General features: G+C 39.3%; 1 protein-coding gene across 1 annotated transcript in view; it reads left to right on the top strand.

The window, feature by feature from the left end:
- The window catches only part of LEMD1 (LEM domain containing 1), a 43,110-nt gene extending 27,311 nt beyond the window's left edge, over positions 1-15,799 (top strand). Inside the window, exons 5-8 of the mRNA XM_044003149.1 lie at positions 6,839-6,871; positions 9,149-9,196; positions 14,255-14,328; positions 15,610-15,799. Of these exons, the coding sequence (XP_043859084.1) occupies positions 6,839-6,871; positions 9,149-9,196; positions 14,255-14,328; positions 15,610-15,799 (345 nt within the window). The remainder of the gene's footprint in view (positions 1-6,838; positions 6,872-9,148; positions 9,197-14,254; positions 14,329-15,609) is intronic.
- The last annotated feature ends 1,292 nt before the right edge of the window (positions 15,800-17,091 follow it).

Genomic DNA, 17,091 nt, shown 5'->3' with positions numbered 1-17,091 from the left:
TTCAGAAGTACATAAGAGTTTAGGAGACAATATAAAACAACTTAAAATATTTTGCTTAATTAATTGAAAAAAAACACTCTAATTCCCAAAGGTATGTTTTCACTTATTCCATTTGTGTCAAAGAGGAGCAAATTACATTTTCTGATAATACTTAGGAAAACCCTATTTTCTTACCTCTGTCATGTGCTAATGGATGTTAGATATCATCTTTACCAGGGGAGTGAAAAGGGCAAGTGATTGAGTAAATAGATAGACAGATGGATGGATGAATGGATGGATGGACAGATGGATGGATAAAGTGCCTACTATGTGCCAGACACTGTGCTAAATACTTTCTACAAATATTATCTCATTTGATCCTCACACCAACCCTGCAAGGAAAATGCTGTTATTATTCTTTATTTACAGTTGAGGAAGCTGAGGCAAATAGAGGTGAAATGACTTGCCCAGGGTCACACAGCTAGGAAGTATCTGAGGCCAAATTGCAACTCAAGTCTTCCTGATTCTAGGCCAGGCACTCTATTCACTGTGCCACCTAGATCATTTCTAGGTGGAGATATAATTCTAAATTCTTCCCGAGAAAAATGTTTAACTTATTCAAGCTCTCTGTATCATATTAATTTATATTGACTTATTTCTTGATAAATGTCTCATCAATGAAATAAAAATATGGCCCACAAATATCTTACAACTCTTTTTTTTTTGGGGGGGGGGGTGAGGCAATTGGGGTTAAGTGACTTGCCCAGGGTCACACAGCTAGTAAGTGTCAAGCAAGGCACACAAATATCAAAGCAAGAAGTTACTATATTTTTGAGTTAGTGATGTTATTTATTAGGTCCCAAATTTGAAATGTAAGCATCAATATATCAACCTATAGGGATATTGTTGGGTTTTTTAGGAAACACATTTTCTTATTTACCATTTAAGAGCATAGCCTCAACACCCATTGTCATAGTCATCCTAATTAAAATATAATTCTGATAAATCAGTATGCTATTTGCTTTGTTAATGTACATCTTTTTGAGAAAAAGTTGGTTGCTGACCCATTATCAGTAAGAAATACACTTGTGTTATTTAAGGACAAAAAAGTGTGAGATGGCATAAAAGTTTGGACTGAGGCCTCCATACTTTCTCATCCATTAATACATATCTGTACAACAGCTCAACAGGGCAATTGGTGAATTCTGTCACCATGGAAGTTTTTTCTCTGCATAAAGCCAACCAATTTAACAAGCAATCTTGACCCTATTAGCATTATGCTCAAATTCTCTGAGCTAATGAGGCCAGGAATCTTTCTGGAAAAGATCAAAGAATTTTGGAACTGGAAAGATATCTTAGTGTATATGTATGCATGTATGTATGTATATATGTATAGTATAGTATATATCTTTTAGTTTAAAAACAATTACATTTTTTTTTTGCGGGGCAATGGGGGTTAAGTGACTTGCAGCTAGTAAGTGTGCCCCTGGGCAAATCACTTAATCCTCATTGTCCCACAAAAAACAAACAAGCAAACAAAAAGTATAAAAAAGATGATTTGGGGGCAGCTAGGTGTCACAATGGATAAAGCTCCTGCTCTGGGTTCAGGAGGACCTGAGTTCAAATCCAGCCTCAGACACTTGACACTTACCAGCTGTGTGACCCTCGGCAAGTCACTTAACCCTCATTGCCCTGCAAAAAAAGGCAAGGCTGCAGATGAGGTGGCCCTGGATAGAGGTGGCAACTGGACAGATTTCTATATATGACCTTTACATGTAACTTATTACACAGAATCTCACAATTGCATGGGACCTCAAAGCTCTAATCTAATCCTTCCTGAAGAGGAGTCCACATCTTTTTTTGTGTTTTGTTTTCATTTTAGCAACTCTAATAATGTTATCATCCAACCTGTCTTTGAAGACCCCCAGTATGATGGGGAACCAGTTAATTCCCAAGGTAGTCCATTCTACTTTTGTACAGCTCTAATTGTAAAAAATATTTTCCTACATTGCACTGATCTACATTTCTACAATTTCTGCTCACTATTCCTAGTTGTCCCCTATAAGTCCAAGTTGGACACATACCTGAAGCCTAAAAGGCTAGGACCTTAGACAAAGGTCTGGTGCTGCCCTAGGGTTAAGCCTCAGAACCCACTCCTGCTGCCAAAAAGACTGTGTCAAAAGAACCAAAGGATACTTTGTCACCTCATTCACCCCTGCAGCAGGAAAACTAAGACACAAGACTGAACTTACATGCCAAAAGGACCCGTCTCTGACACCAGCCTGATAGCCAGAGCAAATGGCCCATGTGTTAGATACCTTCATAGTGTGCCTCATCCCCAACCATCTGGGGCTGTAACTACTAAGTGAGAGTGATGTGTGATTTCAGTCTGTTCTCTGGTGCTATGTGCCAGACACTGTGCTAAGCACTGGAGAAATACAGAGACGTGCTCTCAAGGATCTTTCACTGTATGTTAGATTGGTGGGTTATAGGGAAGTGGATGAGTGGTAATATAAACAGTTTATACAGGATATATATGGAATATATATGTGTGTGTATATATGGAATATTACATATATGTATATATATATATTTGTGTACTCGTACAAACATATTTGCATATTCCTGCACATGTGTACATTCATATGTATGTATATGTGTGTATGTCCCAAAGCCCATGGTTATGAGACTCTCCTCTTTGATGGAAATCAAAGCCCTGGACCTGCATGAGAGGTAGAGTTGCTGAGAGAGAAACTGAGACAGAGACAGACAGAGATTCTCTTCATGATCCAGAGGGTCTTCTTCAGGTCTCTTCGGTCTTTGCAGTCACTTTGGATGTTTCTGGCTTCCAGCTTTGAGAGAGACAATGGAAAATTTCAACCCCACTTCGGTTGCTGAAGAAAAAGACTGGGAAGTCATAAGAGAAGCTGTCAGTCTCCATCATGTCCCTCCCCAGCTTGCTACACTAGAGACTAAAGCTAACTTCTTTCATGGGACTTAGGTCTCTCTCTCTCTCTCTCTCTCTCTCTCTCTCTCTCTCTCTCTCTCTCTCTCTCTCTCTCTCTCTCTCTCTCTCTCTCTCTCTCTCTTGGTTGAGCTGAGTTACCTGGATCCCAATGGGAGAGTTCCTTCCTTCTGTATTGTCTGGCTTATATTTCCATATGTATACTTTCTCTCACTTCCATTTTGCTACCAATTTGGATAAATGGGCCTCTTGGCTAAGTGTTCTGTTTGTTCATTGGGGAGCTGATATTTGGTGATAAAAGAGTCAAACCTTAAATATGAATCTTGAGGTCCTACTTCTCCCATCAATGATACAGTGATCAGAAGTTTAGCTTGAATCTAAAAATCACATCCCTTAGACCAACAATGGACAGCTGGGTGGTTCAGTGGATAGAGCACTGAGCCTGAAGTCAGGAAGACTCATCTTCCTGAGTTCAAATCTGGCCTCACGCACTTACTAGCTGGGTGACCCTGGGCAAGTCACTTGACCCTGTTTGCCTCAGTTTCCTCATCTGTAAAATGAGCTGAAGAAAGGAATAGCAAACCACTCCAGTATCTTTGCCAGGAAAGTCCCAAATGGAGTTACCACGAGTTGGACATGACTGAACAACAAAAAGACTAACAATATTTAAGAGAGCAGAAAGTTATAATTCTTCCCTGGTACCCCTTCTGAGTACAGGGTGATAGCCTCTGGCCTCTGCCTTCCTGTTTCCCATCCTGACAGGGAATAAAATCTCCTCTGGAAAAAGGTGGAGTAAGAATAAGCTAGAGATATCTATTCTGCCTCCCTTCAAGCAGAACAATGACTTCCCCATGCTACATGTGGGGAAGACCCCCCCCATATGCATACACACATATACATGTAGTTATACATATGCACAGATACATGTTCTACCTTTTGTGCATACATGTGTGTGTGTATATATATATACATACATACACACACACATGTGTTGTTCAGTCACATTTGACTCTTTGTGACCCAATTTGGGATTTTCTTGCCAAAGATACTGGAGTGGTTTGCTATTTCCTTCTCCAGGTCATTTTACAGATGAGGAAACTAAGGCCAACAGGGTTAAGTGACTTGCCTAGGGTCACACAACGATTAAGTATCTGAGGCCAAATTTGAACTTGGGTCTTCCTGACTCCAGACTCTGCACTTTATCCACTGTGCCACCTAGCTATGTGCATGCATGCATGCACACACACACACACACACACACACACAATACTGGGGAGGGGATGGGGAAAGACTAAAGAGCCCTTACAGCTGGGGAAATCAGGAAAGGCTTCTTAAAGTTGATAAAATCTGAGCTAAACTTTAAAAGGAGCCAGGCGTTCCAAGCATGAATAAATGAAGCGTCTATTAAGTGCTTACTGTGTTCTGAGAAGTGGAGATACAAATATAAAGTATGACAGTCCCCGTTCACATTCCAGTGAGGGAGGCAACACATATGGGAGGTTTCAGGAGCAAGTCCCATGGATCTTAGGATATAGCTGCAAATGCCTATTCTTTAATGTCATTTCCACTGATAGAAACAGTTTCTGATGTGCCATTTGACAGTGGCAAAAACTTTGGTGGGAAGAACTGTCCTTTTCATTACCTATAGCAGTAGCACCTGCAGGAACAGTTGTGTGGCTGCTCCTCCATAGAGGTTGCTTCCCAGGACCATGGCTGAGGGCACTGGGCTGGAAGCATGACTATTCCCAAGGCTCTTGGGTCCAGGGTCCTGGTCTGTCTCCATCAGGGTCCGAGAGAAGATGGTGGTTTGACTTTCCTGGCACAGGCTGCCTCTTTTCTCCTGCAGACTGTCTCGCTGCTTTAGCCTGTTCTGTGGTGGCAAACTGATTGGTAGTTGGTGGAGATGGCTCACCCCTTCTCCACAGAAGTTGTTTCTCCAGGTGATAACTATGAGGACTGAGCTAGAAGCAGGAATACTGATCTGGAGGGTACTGCCTCTCCCGGGGTTTCTGTGTTTATCAAAAGGCACAGGTGAGGAGAAGGAGGAACATTCCAGGCAGGAGAAGTCAAGTCTATCGGGTCAAGTAATATATATAATTAGCCGCCGGAGATTGGCTGGATCCAGAGTATGAAGTACTTTAAATGCCAAACAGCGAGGCAGTGGGAAGCTAGGTGGACCCACATGTGTTTCAGGACTAGCAATCAGGAGGCTGTGTGGAGGATGGATTGGAGAGAAGAAAATGGATGTAGTTAGGAAGCCACTACAATAATCCAGGTGAGAAGTGATAAGGACCTAAAGTGAGCGGAGTGTAAGAGAAGGGAGTGGCTAGGAAGGATGGTGAGGAGGTGTAACTGACAAGACTCAGTAACTGATTGGTCATGTAGAAATGGAGTATGGAAAGTCGGGGGTGATTTCTTGGTTACAAACCTCAGTGTCAAGAATGACTGTGCCTTCAACAGAAATAGGTAAGTTTAGAGGAAGGGTTAGTTTAAGGATGAAAGACAAGTTTTGTTTGGGTTTGAAATGTTGAGTTTGAAATACCTATGGGATATCTAGCTGTTGTCCTGCAGGCGGTTAGATACAAGATTAGAACTCAGAAAAGAGGCATGCACATGTAGATTTGCGGTTCTCTGAGGGGATGTCCCATTAGGGTGGTGGTAGGGCAGTTACAGTATTATTTCAGGAAACAGTTGTTTGCCAGCAATTATTATTTACAAATCTTCCCTGGCCCCTGGGGGACAGACCCAAGGCTTTTCTACTATGATGAAGCATATTCAATCATCTTGCATCTAATAAAATGTTACATTAATATTTTAGTGAGAGCAAAAAGGGTTTTGTACTATTCATAAGAAAAATTTTAAATATTTCATATTTATCTCATCTTTTTAAACTTATGTTTTACATATTTTGTCATGTATGTAATTTGTTAATGTAATGGTACATAGTGTAGTTTACAAATAAATATGTAAAAATTGAGGATGCATGCTCAGCAATTAAAACAATTTTTTTTTTTTGCTGGTAGAGGTTCAAGAATTTTTAAAATTTGGAGACTACTGGTCTACTGGGTAAAATACTTAAAATCCTTAGCCTAGAATTTAAGGTTCTCCACTTTCTGGCTCCTACCTGCCTTATTTCTATACTATTCCCTTTCATGAGCTCTACATTCCAGACAAACGGGTTTGCTAGCTATCATCTAAAATTTGAACTCTGTTGGACAGACCACTCCTACCACCCCCAACACACAAGCCTTTCCATGTTTGGAACACTCTCCCCTCTCATCTTCATCTCTGATCCTTATCTTCCTTCAAGGCTCTTCTCAGATGCCATATCCTCTTATGATACCTTTCCTGATCTCTCCACTCGTTAGTGGTCTCTCCTTCCTCAATTTTCCTTGTACTATATATTGATTGGTGTGCCGATCACATCCTCTTACTACATAAGCTTCTTTGTTTGTTGTTGTTGTTGGGGTTTTTTTTTTGGTGAGGCAATTGGGGTTAAGTGACTTGCCCAGGGTCACACAGCTAGTAAGTGTCAAGTGTCTGAGACCAGATTTGAACTCAGGTTCTCCTGAATCCAGGGCCAGTGCTTTATCCATTGAGCCACCTACCTGTCCCATAAGTTTCTTTAGAGCCAGTTCTACTTTGTTTTTCTATCTTTGCACCTCCAATGTCTTGTATACAGTAGGTACTTAATAAAGAATCTGTTGGATTGAATTAAGTTGGAATACTTGAAGGCAGTTATCCCTTCCCGCTCAAGTTTTCTCTTTTTTCAGATAAACATTCCCAGTTCCTTCAACTGTCCCTCATATGGTGCAGAGGACATTAGCTCCCAAACCATCTCCTGGTCACCTCCTTTGGATTCACTCAAGGTTGTCAGTGTCTTTCTGAAAATAGCATTCCAGAATTGACAAAAATACTCCAAAGATGGTCTGTCCAGAGAATGGTATCATGTCACTTCCAAATCATTCCCACACACATCTTTTCACTACCTATCACATACCAGGTGCTCTTACTTTCTTCATTCTGACCAGGGCCTGACATGAAAGCAAACTAAGAGCCCTCCACAGGGATTGTCCTCTGATGGGGCTTTCTCCACCCTGAGCATGTCACCTTTTTAAAACCTAAGTTTAGATACTTTGCACTTGGCTCTATTAGTTTTCACTCATCCTTCCAGCCTACTGAGTTCTTTTTGCATCCTGCCCCTGTTGTCCCATAGGTTAACTCTCCTTCCCAGCTTTGTGTCACCTGCAATTTAATAAGCTTTCCATCTAAGTTTTCCTATGAGTCACTAATCAAAATGTTGATGAGAACAGGGTGAGAAACAGAACTGTGAGGCATGGAAACATTGTTATAAATGGGAATTAGGACTCTATAAATACCATTAATACAACAGTTCAGATTCATCCTTGGTTAACTATCTTTTTGTGGACTAGAATGAGAAAATTGAGATAATAACACTTTTACTACCTATCTCATGGGGTGTGTTGAGAGGATCAAAGGAGCTAATGTATATAAAGCGCTCTGCAAACCTTAAGGTATTGTATAAATAATAACAGCTGACATTTGCATAGCACTTCAAGGGTTATGTTGCACTTTACATACATTATTTCACTTGGTCGTGACAATAATCCTTTGAGGTAGGTGTTAAAGTTATTATTATCCCTGTTTTCCCAGTGAGGTCATTGCTGTTATTAGGTCAGCTCCTCTTATTTATGACATTGTTTTTGTGGGGAAATGCATTCTGAGTTCCAAACAACTGGCTTACAAACTTTTGGAATAACGACTGTGGGTAAGTTGGTGACTGCTTATATATAATATAATATTATGCTCTATTGTATTCTACCATAAACTGCCTCAGTGCTCAGTGCCCTGGGTCACCTTGTGTTCCACTAGATAGTCTTCTCAAAAAGAAATTAAGAGGAATTGAGAAGCCCACAATTCCCACAAATACCTTGTGGGAAACTGAATCAAATTTCAGCCTTTTCATCGTTGCTCACATCCTTCTAGTATTTAGTCAAGATGCAGCACAACCCTTAGATATAATTCTTCTCACACCTAGTCTCAGTTCAAAGCCAGGACTCCAAAGTGTATGCTCTGAAACTCATTCACTGCAAAATACCACAGACAGCTAAAAAACAAAACCCAAAACCCTTTCACTCTACAGTCTAACTACCACACACCCACTAACTGGTTAAGCACACTAAGGTTTGTCTTTTAACCACCTAACACCAGATATCAGCCCTAAGGTTACATTATACTGTTCCCAAATACCCACGTGGAATTTCAGCCACCTTCTCTGTGACATTGAACCTTGGAGAGTGAGTGGTCTAGAACACTGAACAGTTAAGTGGTTTGCTCCAAGTCACAAAGATAGTACATATCAGAAGTGGTACTGGAGCTCAGATTGTTCTAGTTTGTCAGGCTCCCTTTCTTAATGTGTGATACAAGAGAAGCATTGTGGCATAGTGGATAGAGGACCAGCTTGAAGTCTGGGTTCAAATGCTGCTTCTTCTGTGTGATCTACTCACTGACCATGAGCAAATAATTTAACTTCTCATTGTTCTGAGCAACTCCAGCTTACCCATCCTAGTTAATGGAAGACTTTTCACCCTGGAAATTTAGTGCATTTGTGAAATCACAGCTCTGGACAAATTCTACATTTATACACACACACACACACACACACACACAAGAGTACAAAAAATTCCACATAATATTAATGTATATAGACTATATATGTGGGCATTTATTATCTAAAGAAAATATTTTGTCATTTTAATTTTCAAAATACTTTTCTCCATTTTATCTTAATGGACCATAGTCACGTTCACCTAAAATGTCTAGGGAAGTTAACAAATTATCATAATTATTGCTATCATCACTGATGGGGGGAAGGGTGGGTGGCATTGTTTTCAACTGTGGAATTAGCAAAATGTTTTAAAAAGTGTTTCCCTCTTATGTGTTCAGTAATGAGTATTTCATAATAGAAGTATCTTCTGCATGACTGTTTTGGCCATCAAGGTGATACAAACATTTTGATAATCAAGTGTCCCTGGTTGAACTTAGTTATACAACTCTTCTTTTGTTATTGTAGACAACTTATACTTCAGCTTTCAGACATTTAGATTTGTAGAGCTTTCCATCTTCAATTAATTTCTCTCTTTTACATCTTGATAGGAGAATTCTGCACTTGTTAAACAAAAGAATTATGAACTAGAACAGTTTGCCGATCCTATAACTCTCGATAACAAGGTAAATTGTAGTATTTGTATCATTTCTTGAGTTGCTTTAGAGTGGTGATTTTCCCTTCTTTGGGTGGGGTAGGGTGATGAGGAAACAAGATTGATACATACTGTCATCTGATTTTCTAATATACTTCTCCAAAAGTAAAATCCTTTATTTATATCAAAATGCAAGTGGATCCCTTCTCTTGGGAATCACTATAGAAAAAAATTAAAGTGGACAGTTTATGTAGGTTGTGACTTACACCTGAGAAGGTAGAGCAGTAAACTAGTTAGAATTGCTTATTAAATGCTATGTAATTGTTTAAAGCATGCTCTTGGGGAAATCACAATGTAATTGAAGAAATAGAATCCACATATAAGAAACTATTGAAGTATGCTTACAAGGTAATATCTCAAGAAGAGCAAATGAATGAAATACAAACCAAAATCACTCATTCAGTCAACAAGCATTTATTAAGTGCTTGCTATGTGTCAAGCACTATGCTAAGTGATACCTGCCTTGAATTATAGCTATTAGTCATCTCCTCTACTATGCTATAAACTCCTAGAGAACCTTGCTTTTATTCATGTATGTCCTCTACAATGCCTTGGAGCTAAAAGATGGTATGGAAAAGCATTTATTAAGTGCTTACTCTGGGCTAAGCACTATGTTAAGTTCTGGGGATACAAGAAAAAAACAAGACAACCCTACTCTCAAGTAGCTCACATCTAACTAGGAGAGCAAATATATTTTAAGAGGGTTCAACCACCAGACAAATAGACCCAGTAAATCATAGGATACAGAGTCAGGACAGATGAAAAACCCAGGGTCCTTTGGGTAAATGCAAATCAGTTGGTAATAACTGAGTGTCAGAAGGGCATAATGGCAGGCCCGATGGTAAGACCTAGTAGACTCTAGGAAGCAGTGGCATATCTTGAGGTTCTCCATTAGTCATGTATTGCTTTGTCAGAATACTTGTATTATAATGATTTATGTATTTTATGTTAATTTTTCAAGTCTATACCTTCCCAAACTATATTATAGAATCCTTGAGGGCAGAGATAAGGTTTTTAGTTTCTTTGTATGCCCCATAGTGCCTGGCACAAGGCCTAGTACAGAATAAGTGCTTATAAATATTTGTTGAATTAGAGAACACCCTGAAAAACAATACACAACAAAGAAAAACAAGATATTGACCTAGTTTCTGTACTATTTCGGTATCCTTCCCATTGTGCGACAGCAACATGGCAATATAGGATTCATACAGACATATCTTCTCTACACTACATGAAAGAATGTCTTATACAACTTAACTACTTTTGCCCTAAGAACCCAGGCCTCCTGAATCTGTTCAGTGGCTTATATTCCTCTTCCTATCTGGGCCAGATATATATGGGAAAATCAAATACAGGCTTGCCAATGGGCAAAAGCAGGGGCGTCAAACTCAAATAGAAATAAGGGTCACTAAACATAAGGGTCCATGCAGCCATATATTAGCTTATATTTATATATTATTTTTTGTTGATGTGTCAACACATTAAAATCAAATAAGAACTTCATTTTAATCTGGTTTCCTGGCACTTGGGAGTGTGGTGGGTCCTGTGTACCCTGCAGGCAGCATGTTTGACACCTATAGTCTAAGGCACCCTCAGGAGGCCTTGCCAGGGCTTTAGCTCCTCCATGGAAGGGAAGGGGTGCAAAATCCAAGGAATATTGAATTCTGTAGGATGATCCGTAAACCATCTAGGCTTCTTTTTGGACAGAATATTTAAGAATACGGCTATACTTGGTCATCCTGTTCATTGGTTTATTGATCTTATGATGATACAATGATGCTAAACTTGAATGTTCTGTAGACTATTAAATAGGAAAACCTTCTTACAGTGGGGATTATAGGATACTAAATTAGTCTTTTAAAGCTATTTTATTGAATTGATTTCCTTGGAGATTTAAAAAATTGAGCCACCCTATTTTCTTATTTGTGGTAGTTACTACTGTCTTGCCTGAAAGCAAGATGGTGTGGGGGGGGGGGGGTGGGGGGGGGTGTACTACATCACCGACAAAAGATTCTGTTAGCTCTTAGGTTACTTACAGAATCACAGTTATCTAGAATCGGAAGGGTTCAAACCACAACTGAAAAGTAATCCTTATTGTAATATACCCGGTAAGCAATCATTCAGCCTTTGCTTGAAGATGTCCATTTACATAGAACTCATTACCCTGAAAGGCAATACATTTCATTTCTGAATAGCTCTAATAATTAGGAAGTTTTTCCTGACATCAATCTTTTTTTTTTTAAGTGAGGCAATTGGGGTTAAGTGACTTGCCCAGGGTCACACAGCTAGTAAGTGTTAAGTGTCTGAGGCCGGATTTGAACTCAGGTACTCCTGCGTCCAGGGCCAGTGCTCTATCCACTGTGCCACCTAGCTGCCCCTGACATCAATCTTATATTTACTTCTTTGTAACTTCCACTATCCTCTAAAGACAAATAGCAAATCCAATCTCTCTTCCACATTGACAAGCCTTCAGATAAATGAACATGTTCCCCATGTTATAGAATGGTACAGATCTGTGTTTGTGAAGGGATCTCCCCTATATAGTTTTAGTCCATGGGATTCTACCAATCCTTCCTCTGAACCCACTGAAATCTCCTCTCCCATGTTCTAGGGTGCATGGGAAGCTATACCTATGTTTTCCACTCCAATATCATAAACTCTAGCAGAGAGTGGTCATTTCTCCCCAAGATTCCCATTAGTCCCATCCCAGCAATTAGTTCCCCTGTGTTGCAGAGAATCAGATCTAATATAGAATTTCTTCTTATTTCTTCATAACAACAATGGGCATCAATTTATTAAACACTTACTATTAGCCACTATGCTAAGTGCTGGAAAGCTAAAGAAAAGGGGAAGACAGTTTCTGCCCTCGGGAAACTTACATTCTAAAGGGATACATGTGCATTGAGAGGTATAGACAAGATACACACTGAGTAGATATAAAGTAATCTTATAGGAAAAGACACCAGAAGCTGAGGAAAGGGTAGGGGTAGAGTGACTGGAAAGGGTCTCCCATTGAAGAGACTGTTTAAGGTGAGTGTTGAAGGAGGCCAGGGTTTCTAAGAAGTGAAGGTGAGAAGAGAGTGCTTACAATGTGTGGGAGACAGCCAATAGAAGATACATAGGTGGGAGGAGGTTATTTGGGGTCAGGAGCAAAAAATAGTCTGGACCACAGAGGGTATAGAAGGGAGTAATTTAAAGAAACTGGAAAGATAGGAGCTAGGCTCTGGAGAGCTTTAAATGCCATAGTTTATATCTGATCCTAGAAAAAATTGGGAACCACTGGAGTTTATTGAATAGGGAGGGTGGCATGGTCAGAGCTGTACTTTAGGAGAATCACTTTGGCAGCATATGCTTGGTGGACTGGAGTGGGTAGACCTTTGAAGTTGGGAAAATAATTAGAAGGGTATTACAGTAGTCCAGGTTAGAGGTTAAAAAGCCTGAACTAAATAGAGAGATAGAAAGGGACATAGAGAGATTGTGGAGATTGAAACTATTGTAAGGGCAGCTAGGTGGTGCAGTGGATAAAGCACCAGCCCTGGATTCAGGAGGACCTGAGTTCAAATCCAGCCTCAGATACTTGACACTTACTAGCTGTGTGACCCTGGGCAAGTCCCTTAACCCTCACTGCCCTGCAAAAAGAAAAAGAAAAAAATATTGTAACATTTAGCAACTGCGACTGGATATAGGGTGAATGAGAATGAGATGTTGAGGATGACATCAAGATTCTGAACTGCCCCTGTTGTCCCATAGGTTAACTCTCCTTCCCAGCTTTGTGTCACCTGCAATTTAATAAGCTTTCCATCTAAGTTTTCCTATGAGTCACTAATCAAAATGTTGATGAGAACAGGGTGAGAAACAGAACTGTGAGGCAGTCACCTGGGTGACTAGAAGCATGATGGAACTATAGATAATAATAATAGGGAAGTTTGGAAGAGGAATGTGTTTTGAGGTAGAGAATGAGTTTTGTTTTAGATATACCGAGTTTGAGATGTCTAGTTCAAAATGTCCAGTAGGTAGCTGGTAATCACAAAGTGAAAGAGTATAGACAGGAAAGAGAAAAGGACAGAGGCTTAGGGAACATTCTTGGTTAGTAGGCATGACCTGGATAAAGATCCAGCAAATGAGAAAGAGCAGTCAGACAGGTAAGAGGAAAATGAAGAGAGAGCAGTGGTACAAGAACCCAGAGAGAAGAGAGAATCCAAGAGAAGATGGTTCATGGTGTCAAGTGCTATGAGAGGATTGAGAAAGATCTACGATTAAAAGACCTTTGGTAACTTTGGAGAGAGGGTTGTCACTTGGATGATAAGGACAGAAACAGAATTGCAGAGGGCTTTGAAAAGAGTGAAAGAACAGGAAGTAGAGGCACTGAGTGTAAATGACTTTTCAAGGAATCAAGCTTAGAAAAGGAAGAAAACTATTAGATGATGGGGATGGTAAATTCTCATAAGGGCTTTTTTTAAGGTTGGGGGAGACTTGAACATCTGTGAAGGCAGCAGGAAAGGACTATCTTTAAGGAGAGATTGAAGATTAGGGTAAAGATTGATGGTAGAGGCAATCCGCTGGAAATGATGGGAGGGGACAGGACAAAGAGTATAGGGAAAGGAGTTGACCTTGGCAAAGAAAAAGACTTCCTCTTCATTGAAGACTGGAATTTAGGGGGAGACTGTGGGGGATGATGCCAGGGGGATTTGACCTGATAGGGGGAGATGAGGGATCTTATGACAAATGGCATCAGTTTTTGTAAGGGTGAAGAATAATGGTTTTTGTTTGTTTGTTTGTTTGTTTGTTTGTTTTGCGGGGCAATGGAGGGTAAGTGACTTGCCCAGGGTCACACAGCTAGTAAGTGTCAAGTGTCTGAGGCCGGATTTGAACTCAAGTACTCCTGAATCCAGGGACGGTGCTTTATCCACTGCGCCACCTAGCCACCCCCGAATAATGTTGTTTTTTTTTTTTTTTAATGAAAAGCAGGGGCCTATTTAGCACAGCAAGAAAAGTATAGACTTCATGAAACTCTCTCTCTCTCTTTTAGTTATCTACATATTATTCTTTGGATGGTGATATTGACATCTATTATCCTGATCCCAGCTCTCACACAGGAATCAGGTACTTTTTTGAAATATAGGAAAGAATTATATGTAGGAAATACAGGAAGAACTAATGTTATTCTACCACATCCTTCTTATTGCCAGTTTCTAAGGTCCCCAGAGTTAATAGATCCTTGGATCCCTGAAAGAGAGGTTTGAAGGTGAGATGTGTCACTTACTGTTAGCACCTCCAATTTCCATCTGGGATGCTAAAGGTGCCTCTCAATAACACAACTAGCAAAGGAAGACAGCCCAGATGTCCAGAATTTTCATCCTTAAACTCAGATATTTGTAGAATTCCAGATGCAGCCATACCATACCCTCCAACTCCCTAACTCCCACTAATAAAATAATCAAATCTTTCTTTCCTCCTCTGTTGTTAAGGAAATAGCCTGAAACAATGGAGCATCCTATTTTAAGACAGAGTCCTGGAGGGCTGATTACTTTATAGTTTTTAAAACTAAATTAATTAAAAGTGACTTGTCTTAAGATCATCACCTAATAAATGGTAGAGCTGAGACTAGAACCTAGTTCCCTTGAATTACTGTTTATTTCTATTCTTGTCCTTGAAGAAAGGAAAATAGAAGTAGAAAGCTGATGTATGGCAAAGCTTTGTGGTTCCTTGATTTCTGAACAAAATATGTAAGGCATCTTGGATGTTTATAATCCACTCCTGTGTCTCACTGTGGAATGACACAGATCCTAGGAACTCAAAGCCTACGTCGGCAGAGCACAATGCCTGCTATGGTCTACAAAGCCTGAAACGCTTCAAGTATCATGCCTATGCCAAAGTTTTTATCTGATGAGAAGCGATCTACCCAAAGACAAAGATGCTAAGCAGTGAAAGGTTGATCAATAGAAGATGAATTCTTTGGCCAAAACAACCTTTGAATTGGATAAAAATTGCTACACTTTTACCAGTACATGCCTGTACTGCATGAAGGCATTGATATAACTAAAAATATAAAACCCTAAGGAAAATGTTTAGAACAGACCACCAACCCTTAGTCAACTGTAAAAAAAGGAGGCATAATATGTTTTAGGGAATCTTAGCCATCTCTGATGGTTCAATTACTTGAATTAGTAGAAATCTTAAGGAGAAAGTTACCTCTGAAGGAACCACACTTGTGAAGTTTCTCAGTTTCCCTTCAATCTCTAGTCCCAAAACTTTGCAGAGGGTGTTTGGGTAGTAGCCATATATTTAGATAGATAGATAGATAGATAGATAGATAGATAGATAGATAGATAGATAGATAGATAGATAGATAGATGTCACAGAGATCTACCACCATTTTCACAGGATTACTATAAGAAGACCATTAAAATCCAAAAGCGAGGATTCAGAAGAAGAGACAATGGTGGAAGATGAGAGACCAGTAGAAAAGAAAGTAGGAGTAATTTCAATCGCCTTTATGATCGCTGTATTGCTCATTTTTGCCTTTATAATTTTTGTCTACTTCACCATGGAAAAGAAGGTAATCACAGGCTAGTTATATACATTAAGACAAGCGTGAAGACAACAAGCAATGGGCTCCTGACTTTGGAATTAGAATGCTCAAGTAAAAAGCCAAATCCAGTGACTATGTGGTCTTCCTTTGAAGGTATATTGCTTTTTTTAAAAAAGGAAAGGAAAAAATACACTGCTAAGTAATCAATCCATATACCTACCTCAGGATACAAAAAAGCACCTTTTCAAGGTGGAGAACATAATTAAGAAATCTCTATATATTCATTACTGCACCCACTTAATATGCTTCTGAATTTTGGTAGACTTATTAAAAGCAGAATGCTGTTTTTAAGTGGGGGAATAAGCTACACATACTATTTCCTTTACTCCTCAAGTGATCTGGTCAAACCTGTATGCTTCTTTTTGTTAAGAGCCATTCACAGAATTGTGGAATTCTTAGTCATTTGATAACTAATAGTAATAAACTTTGATCTGCTCATTGCAATAGTGATCACAAAGCATCCTCAGAGAAATGTCACCAAGATCTTTAGTCTTTACTAATTTCTTCTTACAATTTGGAACTTTTATGGCATGAAAAGACATTTGAAATGATAAGACTAATGCCCAAAAATCTTGTCTCAAAATCTTGTCCACCAAGAAATTCCTAAAATGAACAAACTGTTACTTATGGGCTTCCCAATCAAATGTATATCAGTATTTATGCTTAGTAATTTCTAAGTATGTGTGTAGCATTGACTTTGTAGGTATCCCTCCTTACCTTACAGTAAATACTTCACTAAGAATTTTTCTCTGTCTGATTGTCAAATATTTGAATGTTGCACAGCCTGAGATAGTTAGAATCTATCCTGTTCCATTTACTTTGGTGTGTTTAGTTTAACTGTGCTTTGTATAGAGATTAAAAAACAACAACATTCCGTTGTGTCTAAGTTCAGATCTTTGCAAAGTCTACCATCAGGTTGGTAGACTGAAGAAAATTTGAAAAACTTTTTTTCTGTTTTTCTCAATTCAAGGAAACATTCTATACTATAACATAATGAGTTAAGTACCAAATTATTTCCATCACCTTAATTCTAATGGTAACTGAAGAGGTACCAAACTGCATTTATTACCTCCGGAGCAGGACTTATGCAAACAAAAGAACTAAAGACTATTGATGCCTGAGCTTTATTTAAGAAGAGAAAAAAAGTCTTGTCGATTAGAGAAATGTTTTAGGATTGAGCCTTAAGGAAAAGTTAAAGTTTACTTTTTCCTAAAAGAATTTATCTCCTACTCTGCCCAGAGGCAGATTTTGAGGAGAAAATTCCCCAAAGACCT

The sequence above is a fragment of the Dromiciops gliroides genome, chromosome 4 (assembly GCF_019393635.1).
Source record: "Dromiciops gliroides isolate mDroGli1 chromosome 4, mDroGli1.pri, whole genome shotgun sequence".
Lineage (NCBI taxonomy): Eukaryota > Metazoa > Chordata > Mammalia > Microbiotheria > Microbiotheriidae > Dromiciops > Dromiciops gliroides.
Note: the sequence above shows the minus strand (reverse complement) of the source record. Positions and strands in the feature narration are given on the sequence as shown.